Genomic DNA, 10000 nt, shown 5'->3' on the forward strand with positions numbered 1-10000 from the left:
AGTGAGTGAGTGAGTGAGTGAGTGAGTGAGTGAGTGATTGTGTGAGTGAGTGAGTGAGTGAGTGAGTGAGTGAGTGAGTGAGTGGGTGTGAGTGAGTTCCTAATTATGTGAGGGTGTGTGTGAGTGTTTGTGTGTGTGAGTGAGTGAGTGTGTGGGTTTGAGTGAGTTTGTAATTGTGTGTGTGTGTGTGTGTGTGTGTGTGTGTGAGTGTGTGTGTGTGTGTGTGTGTGTGTGAGTGTGTGGGTTTGAGTGAGTTTGTAATTGTGTGTGTGTGTGTGTGTGTGTGTGTGTGTGTGTGTGTGTGTGTGAGTGAGTGAGTGTGTGGGTTTGAGTGTGTGTGTGTGTGTGTGTGTGTGTGTGATTGTGTGATTGTGTGAGTGAGTGAGTTTGAGTGAGTTTGTAATTGTGTGTGTGTGTGTGTGTGTGTGTGTGAGTGTGTGTGTGTGTGTGTGTGTGTGTGTGAGTGTGTGGGTTTGAGTGAGTTTGTAATTGTGTGTGTGTGTGTGTGTGTGTGTGTGTGTGTGTGTGTGTGTGTGTGAGTGAGTGAGTGAGTGTGTGGGTTTGAGTGTGTGTGTGTGTGTGTGTGTGTGTGTGTGTGTGTGTGTGTGTGATTGTGTGAGTGAGTGAGTTTGAGTGAGTTTGTAATTGTGTGTGTGTGTGTGTGTGTGTGTCTGTGTGTGTGTGTGTGTGTGTGTGTGTGTGTGTGTGTGTGTGTGTGTACCTGCTGGGTGAAATCAGTGGCAGCGTGGAGGATGTTTTCTTTTCACTTATTAGGTCACGTGTTTATCACGTCTCAGAACGTGAGCAACCGTAGAACACTTAGCCTTTGAACCCCGATGTTGTCATGCACTTCAAAGCGCTGGCACTTTCCATCACTTCGCCATACAAACCCTCAGTGTGGAGGGTGTGGCCTTCACAGGAAGTAGAACACAGTCATAATCACTTCAGAGTAAATGGCACTGAAGACTGCTCTCTGTAGTGCACTCAGACTGATGAAGCGCTTGATGAGATGAAGCAGGTGTGCTAAAGCAGAAAAAAGCCATCAATGCGTGACATTTTGAGGAAAACTGAGTGTCGCGTTTGCATCCTCATCCACTCTGTCACATGGCACTTCCTGTTTCTCCTCACTGCAGTGGCATTAAGTGCTCACTCACCCCGATGTGAGGCAGATTGTCCTGGGTGAACTGAGTGATTTCACACTGATTTCACCCACTCGCTGTGTGTGTGTGTGTGTGTGTGTGTGTGTGATGAATATCAAACAGGTTCATGCTTCAAACATGTGCCTCCTCTTTAGTACATAATTAAACCATATCCATACCTAGGTACGAGGACGCTGAGGTCCAGACCTTAGTAATTCTGGGAAATTTTGGGGTTGTTGTTGTTGTTGTTGTTTACAGTGTTGGTAGTCTTTGATGTCTGTAGGTGATGTGGGCGTGGAGTCAGTGAGACTTGTTTTCAGGTGGGTTGGGTTTCAGTCTTGGTTGTGTGTGTTTAAGGGTGGTTGTTGTTTTTAAAGTATGTGAATTGGGCATGGCTTTGATTCCATGGCTTATGGGTAAAGCGGGCATTGTTTGGGATTTCTGGACTCAGGTGAGTAAAGTGGGTGTGGTTTGTGTTTTCAGGTGTTCAGTGAACTGGACCGGCACTCAGTGTGAGAAATCTTCAACCAACAACAGCAGGAGTGACATCATCAGTGGGAGTGAGTGCTGACACACACACACACACACACACACACACACACACACACACACACGCACGTCTATTCCCCCCTCCAGCCGTCCCTCTACTCACCCATCCATTTATTCACTCATCCATCCATCCATCCATCCATCCATCCATCCATCCATCCATCTATCTGCCCTTTCATCCCACCATCCATCCGTTCCTCCTCAGTGTACTATGTCTCAGTGTAATATTGTTATATTATCGTGGTGCTCTTCTCCATGTGTTTGGTGTTTTATTGTCTTTATAATGCTGAACTCCACCTGACCCCTCACGACCCCGCACTGACCCCTCACTGACCCCTCACGACCCCTACTGACCCCTCACTGATCCCTCACGACCCCTCCTGATCCCTCACTGATCCCTCACTGACCTCTCATTGATCCCTCACTGACCTCTCATTGATCCCTCCTAACCCCTCACTGATCCCTCCTGATCCCTCACGACCCCTCACTGACCCCTCACTGATCCCTCCTGACCCCTCACTGATCCCTCACTGATCTCTCCTGATCCCTCACGACCCCTCACTGACCCCTTACTGATCACTCACTGATCCCTCCTGACCCCTCACTGATCCCTCACTGACCTCTCATTGATCCCTCACTGACCTCTCATTGATCCCTCACTGACCCCTCACTGATCCCTCCTGACCCCTCACTGATCCCTCACAGACCCCTCCTGATCCCTCACTGATCCCTCACTGACCTCTCATTGATCCCTCCTGACCCCTCACTGATCCCTCACTGATCCCTCCCGACCCCTCACTGATCCCTCACTGACCCCTCACTGATCTCTCCTGACCCCTCCTGACCCCTCACTGATCTCTCCTGACCCCCACTGACCCCTCCTGACCCCTCACTGATCCCTCCTGACCCCTCACTGATCCCTCACTGATCCCTCCTGACTCCTCACTGATCCCTCACGACCCCTACTGACCACTCACTGACCCCTCACTGATCCCTCACGACCCCTCACTGACCCCTCCTGATCCCTCACTGATCCCTCACTGACCTCTCATTGATCCCTCACTGACCTCTCATTGATCCCTCACTGACCTCTCATTGATCCCTCCTGACCCCTCACTGATCCCTCACTGATCTCTCCTGATCCCTCACGACCCCTCACTGACCCCTCACTGATCCCTCCTGACCCCTCATTGATCCCTCCTGATCCCTCACTGATCCCTCACTGATCTCTCCTGATCCCTCACGACCCCTCACTGACCCCTTACTGATCACTCACTGATCCCTCCTGACCCCTCACTGACCCCTCACTGATCCCTCACGACCCCTCACTGACCCCTCACTGATCCCTCCTGACCCCTCATTGATCCCTCCTGATCCCTCACTGATCCCTCACTGATCTCTCCTGATCCCTCACGACCCCTCACTGACCCCTTACTGATCACTCACTGATCCCTCCTGACCCCTCACTGACCCCTCACTGATCCCTCCTGACCCCTCACTGACCCCTCACTGATCCCTCACGACCCCTACTGGGCCCTCACTGACCCCTCACTGATCCCTCACAACCCCTCCTGATCCCTCACGACCCCTCACTGACCTCTCACTGACCCCTCCTGATCCCTCACTGATCCCTCACTGACCTCTCATTGATCCCTCCTGATCCCTCACTGACCCCTCACTGACCCCTCACTGATCTCTCCTGACCCCTCACTGACCCCTCACTGACCGCTCACCTGTCCTGCTGTTGGATGTTTCTGCATTGACAGTTGACATTTCCAGCAGTATGATTCTCCTGTATTTCCCCGAGATGCAGTAATGTCCATGTTTAAATCAGCAGCAGGACCTTCAGATAGTGAAGAGGAGAGTGATATTTAACAGCATTGCAGAGAGAGAGAGGGAGAGAGAGAGAGTGCGAAAGAGAGAGAGCATGAAAGAGAGAGAGAGTGCTTTTCAGTAGTAACCTTAAACCTGTCCCCTTGTCTATCACCAAGTCATCAGTGAGGGATTATCCCCTGACCCTGCATTTAATTTCTAACCACCATGGACTGCTTCTATGGAATAAATTGTTCAGCAAACTAAAGCAGTCCTGAACAGTTCGAAAAGTCATTTTTTATCCCCCGCTGGCCGAAAGGTCAGAAGGGGGATTATGTCGTGGTGATGTCCGTCTGTCTGTCCGTCCCGGGAAGGATGCTCACCTTCTGAAATCAACTCCTCTTACAATTTTTGGAGGAATTTCACCAAACTTGACAGGATTCTTTGTTATATGTCGGTAATATGCATATTGCAATTTTGTTCAATTCAGTCGCATTTTATCAGAGTTATGGCCGAGTTGCCAGCGGGGAATATCGTGCTCTCAGAGCGCTCTTGTTGAGAATAGCATCTGAACAACGAGTGAAATGGAGATCAGTCCAGTGAAGGAGCGAGCGCTCTGTGGAAGAGACGCATCTCATGGAGCTGTGAGACTGTCCGAGTGAGAATACTCAGAACTCAGAACTTAATTTGATGTGGAAAAGCTGACTGGAATGAAATATCATCCTATGTGCAGTAGGGTGCATCAGTTGCCCTCACTTTCATAAAATCTGATGCATTTTTGTTTGGGTGTTCCTTTTCACCAATAAAGACATCCTGTAAAATGTTTTGACCATATTCAAAAGTCTAATGGTGGCACCATGAGGTTCTTTTTTTGCCAAAAAACGCTTATTTTATGTTTTCGCATAAGGTTTGAGTCACAATGTTGGACTCCATTTATTGATTCCTTGTGAGCCAGAGATCATGTTAAGAACCTTTGCAAGGGATTGAGAATCATTAATGTGATTCATAATACATTTGTATTGTTTAAAAGTAGTTGAACAATGATTCAATGAACAGCTAAAACTCAAACTGTGCTTGATAATATATTTAGAATATGGACTAAAAATGTGTATCTAAGATATTTGGTATACTCTATAAGGTGCCATAATGTTTCATGAAAAGTGATCGAAATTTTGTCATAAAAGTCATAAAATAGCAGCTTTTTCCATAACTTTGAGCTCCTGGTGCCACCATTAAACTTTTGAATTTTGTCAAAATATTTCACCCAGTGTGTTTTCTTACCAAAAGGAACATAAAAACAAAAATGCATCATGATCGGAGGAACTTTTCATTTTTAGGGGGCAACTGATGCAGCCTAATGTGCAGCTCCACCACACACCAGAGATGAGGAGCAACAATGACTTTATGAAGAGAGAGTTTTATGAACGTTGTATTCAGCTCGTGTGTCAGAGTGGAGATCAGCACGCAGTGAAACCACACACATAAGCACTCAGAGCTCAGACGCAACTACACACTGAAACACGATACAGAAGTTACACGTGTGGGGGTGGAGTTTGTCTAAAACTGGGGTGTGTCTGAGTTACACTCGATTCTGAGCTTGACATACCTGCCAACCTGTACGCATCTTGCGTAGCCACTACGAATTTTTACCTCATTGTACGACTGTACGTTTTCACATTTAAAAGTACGCATATCGTCCGAACTCACATTTCAGTCAAGTTCTCGCTGAAGTTGATACCGCTGATCTGTGAGAAAATTCAAAGCCAGAATGGAACGCTTTGCCCAATTCCCCCCGCCCCTCTTCCAGAGCGTGTGGCTCTGCCCTCTTCAGCCCCTCCCCTTCCTCCTTCGCGTCTCTGACTTGAGTGCAGCAGTGCAGCCAGGTGGCGAGAGCGAGTCGGGGCTTGAAACGTCGGTTAGAGACGTCATTTTTATATTTGTAACAGAAACGGTTGTGTTTCACGTGTACTCTAGCTTCCTAGCCGTTATTTTGTGCATTTACAACACCAGCAGTACAGGCTAGTTCTTCATTTAACTTCGAAGCCGTCACTCGAGGTTGCATATTCGATGCGGTAACCAACAAAACCTGATTACAGTTCCTCTCGCACTCTCACTGAATCACTATGATAAGGACCACTTTATTGATGTGCTCAACAAAACGTTGCGTGTTGTATATGTTAAGCGCAGTTGGTAACTTCTGTGAATGGTAGCCTAGAATGTTTGCAGATGATGTGAAGTCGAAAATTGGTCATCCCTCTTATGAAAAAACCTGCGTGGTACTGCAGTATCAAATGCTTTTTTATACAGTATTACTGCAGTAAATGCAATATTTCGAATGCAAATGCAATAGTTTACACATGAAAAAGGCGTACTACAAAATACTGCAGTGTACTGTATAATGCAATATTTTTACTGTATAATGCATTAACGTTAAAAAATGCAAAAGTCTAAACCAATTGCATGGGAAATTTGTGCAGACCATGTTTTGTGTTGAAAGTGCCTTTTTTACATACTGTATTAATTTAATGTGTTGTTATTTATTTTGAAAGAGCGGCTCTGGTTTAATTTCATTTCATTTGCACATGTATTTAATGTTTGTTGTGCTTTTCAAAACGGAAGGAAGTTCCCAAGAGCCGTCAATAACAGTTTCCCAAAGTCTGTCAATAGGAATGTTTTACAAAACTGGACTATGTTCCCAAGGTCAGTCAATAAAACTGGATTGAAAGTGTGTTTTTTGTCTGCTGGTTGTGGTCTGTGGGGGCGCATGCGCACCGGGTTGGGGTGAGGTTGACGCGAGTGTGGGGGGGGGGATACTCATGAAATTGTAAAATTGTACTCATAACGTTTTTTCAAGGTTGGCAGGTATGTCTTGAGAAGAAGCGCACGTTTCTCAGCTCGAGTGAGGAGCAGCGTGAAGTCCTGATGGAACCACAATATGCCACACTGATATTTATGTTTTGTCTGTAAACACACACACACACACACACACACACACGCAATGGAATGTCATTCAAGGACATAATTAAGAACATAAATATGACACCAGAAAGAGTTTAGTGCAAAGAAAAACAGTGATTTCTTTCTTCAGTCTGTATTTTCTGTCCCTGATTGTTTTCAGGTTTAAAGGGGAGTGTCTGTTTAAGGGTGTGGTCTAGACGCTGTTATAAAACTCTGTCAACTTAAAAAAAAACTGTGGAGGTGAGAACGATACGCAGGTGATTTTAATAATCTGAATGTGGAGCTCAGAAAATCAGCTGCGTAACTGACTCTGAACCCCAGGAACTTTACCCACAGAAATACTGACGTCGCTTTTATCTTTAAGTCGCTGACTCTGAATACGATGCACATGACCCATACAGCCCACACCATGGAACTGTTCTGTTAGGGTGTGAGTCCATATAACCTTTTCTCTGGCAGAAAAACACTCGCAGGTCTCCAGGGAGCGCTTTATCCCTGTGCGTCATCAACAAAGCACTCCCACGCTGTACGCGGGATTCGTTTCTATGGAAACAATATCTTAACCACACCCTCACCGTATTATGAGTGACAGTGATGACACCAGTGCCTTTCTGAAAAGTTCAGAGATTTTCAACTTGAAGCGCTCGGAGCAGCTGCACAAGAAAGGCGGAGCTCTGTGAAAAAGGCGTGGCGTGCAGCACTTTCTGTCTGCGGCTACACAGGGATGCTGAGACTCAGAATAAAACGCCATGTGGACACGCACCCAGAGTCGATCAATATGATGATGTCATCAAAGTGTCATAGATTTACCTGAACATTCATCATTTATAACACATTCTTGTTTCCATCCTCCTGTAGCACATTGTTTTTATGATACCTCAGGAGGAAGTCTGATGATGTCTGATGTCCAAATTCTTTACCTTTTTCTCCTGTGTGTGTGTGTGTGTGTGTGTGTGTGTGTGTGTGTGGCAGGGAGCATCGGCATCATCGTGCCTCTGGTTCTGCTGGTGTTTATCATTGCCATGGTAACAGTGGGTCTCCTCATCTGTAAACGACACCAAAGGTCAGAGTTTAAAACAAACTACACACACAGAAATAATACAGTGCGCATCTGAAATAAACCTTTCCCTCACCTGCTGCTCTGATACACACGTCTTCAAAAGTGGATTATTTTCCAATAACAGCACGATCCTGAGTGTGTTATTCCACTTTTATTACACGGTTTTGTTGAATACTTGATTCTGATTGGTCGATTACAGCATTCTACAGTCTGTTATTTCTTTTTTTTTTTAAAGATATTTTTTGGGGCTTTTTTCACCTTTATTGGATAGGACAGTGTAGAGACAGGAAATGAGCAGGAGAGAGAGAGACGGGGAGGGATCGGGAAATGACCTCGGGTCGGAATCGAACCCGGGTCCCCGGATTTATGGTATGGCGCCTTATCCACCTGAGCCACGACGCCCCCAGTCTGTTATTTCTGTAACTCTGGATCACGTCATTAGTGGAAGCAATAAAATGATTTTTATATCAATATTTTATGTCACATGATTGATTTCTTGAGGAAGTAGTCGTGTAATAAACAGGAGAATGTGTCACAAAGTAACCCAAACCCTTCAGGGTTCATCCCCCGGGTGAGTCACTCTGTCGGGATTCATTTTATTTTTTATCAGGACCAGCTCGCTCTGCATCACCCCTTCCACAGCACAGCCATTATACATCACATTACAGAGCTGTACTTTATCTCAACAGGGTGAGGAACAGAAACCCAGTTCTAATTTAGAACCAAATCCAAAATGCCAAGTAGCGGGTGCCAGTAAATAAGAGAGAATTTCGGTCCTGTTTATTGGTTCTGTGATGACCCTTTATTACTGCAAACACAGGCTACATATCTGCAAGAAAGTGCTGTACATACTGTAGTTCTCTGCCAGGACCTGTCTGTGATTGTCACGCATCAACGCAGCAGTGCGTTCATTTGTTTAGATATGAACTAGCACACACGGCTAACGTCACAACAGCGTGAAAGATCAACCGCAGCAAATGGTGAAAAGTTAAGTTTTGTTGTCTCAACATTAACCTCTTTTTTAACTAATACTGAATCAAAATGTGGAATCAATAAGCAGAATCGGAATCAATAACATTCAAACGATACCCAACACCTCCCCCCCCCCTTATTCTAATGTTTAATTTATCGAAGAATGACACATCTCCTATTTTAACTGTTTAGAGTTAGATTTAATGGAGTGGAACATCTGAGACATGACTTAGTTCTGGAAAATGCAAATAAATAAAGAAAGCAGTGATTTGTAAATGTACTTTGACTTTGATTACAGACAGAATGAAGCCAAGATTTTTCATGTTTTGTTGGTCAACATTATTTTATTCGTTAATATCCATCCATTCCTGCATTTCAGTCCTGCAACACATTCCAAAAAAAGGTTGGGACGGAGGACATTTAGGGCAAGTGATAAGGTACGACTGTTAAATAATGATGTGATGTGAAACAGGTGACTGTAATCGTGATCTGGTACAAAATCAGTCTCCAGGAAAGGCCGAGTGTTTGAGGAGTAAAGACGGGCCGAGGATCTCCAGTTTATCAGCAAATGCGTGAGAAAATTATTGAAATGTTTAAAAACAATGTTCCTCAAAGAAAGATAGGAAGAGATTTGGATATTTCACCCTCTACGGTGCAGAATATCATTAAACCATTCAAGGACTCTGGTGGAATTTCAGTGAGTAAAGGGCTCAAGCCTAATCTGAACCCCCGTGATCTCCGATCCCTCAGACGGCATCAAGAACCATCATTTATCTACAGCTGATAGAACCACATGGGCTCGGGATTACTCTGGAAAACCTTTATCAAGCTACAATACGGAGTTACATCCACAAACACCAGTTAAAACTTTACTGGTGCAAAAAGGAAGCCTTGTATTCACTGTGTCCAGAAGCGCCGTCGACTTCTCTGGGCTCGGAGGCGTCTGGGATGGACCATCACGCAGTGGGAACGGGTACTGTGGTCAGACAGATCAGTATTCCAGGTCTTTTTTGGAAGAAATGGACGCCGTGTTCTCTGAAGAGGAAAAGGACCATCCAGACTGTTACAGGAACAAGTCAAGTATATTTGTATTGCGCTTTTAACAATAGACACTGTTGCAAAGCAGCTTTACAGGAAATTAAAGACTTTAAACATGAGATAATTTTATCCCCAATGAGCAAGCCTGTGGTGACCAAAAGCCAGGATGTGTCCAAAAAGTCCAAAAGCCAGGGTGCGTCATGGTATGGTGTTGGGTCAGTGCCCTTGGTAAAGGTAACTTACACTTCTGTGATGGAGCATTAATGCAGAAAAGTCCACTGAGATTTTGGAGCAACATCTGCTGCCTTCAAGACGACGTCTTTTCCAGGGAGATTTCAACAAGACGATGCAAACCCACATTCTGCTCACATTACAAAGGTGTGGCTGTGGAAGAAGAGGGCGTGTCCCCTCTGTCCCCAATAGAGAATGTGTGGAGAATTTAGAAATGAAAAATATGACAGTGACGACCCCG

At 45.2% G+C, this 10000-nt stretch overlaps 1 protein-coding gene across 1 annotated transcript in view; it reads left to right on the plus strand.

Annotated features, from left to right (window-relative positions):
• The window catches only part of lrp1ba (low density lipoprotein receptor-related protein 1Ba), a 453831-nt gene that overhangs the window by 436259 nt on the left and 7572 nt on the right, over window positions 1–10000 (plus strand). The window contains exons 99-100 of the mRNA XM_060911172.1: window positions 1623–1699; window positions 7431–7521. Of these exons, the coding sequence (XP_060767155.1) occupies window positions 1623–1699; window positions 7431–7521 (168 nt within the window). The remainder of the gene's footprint in view (window positions 1–1622; window positions 1700–7430; window positions 7522–10000) is intronic.

The sequence above is a fragment of the Neoarius graeffei genome, chromosome 27, assembly GCF_027579695.1.
Source record: "Neoarius graeffei isolate fNeoGra1 chromosome 27, fNeoGra1.pri, whole genome shotgun sequence".
Lineage (NCBI taxonomy): Eukaryota > Metazoa > Chordata > Actinopteri > Siluriformes > Ariidae > Neoarius > Neoarius graeffei.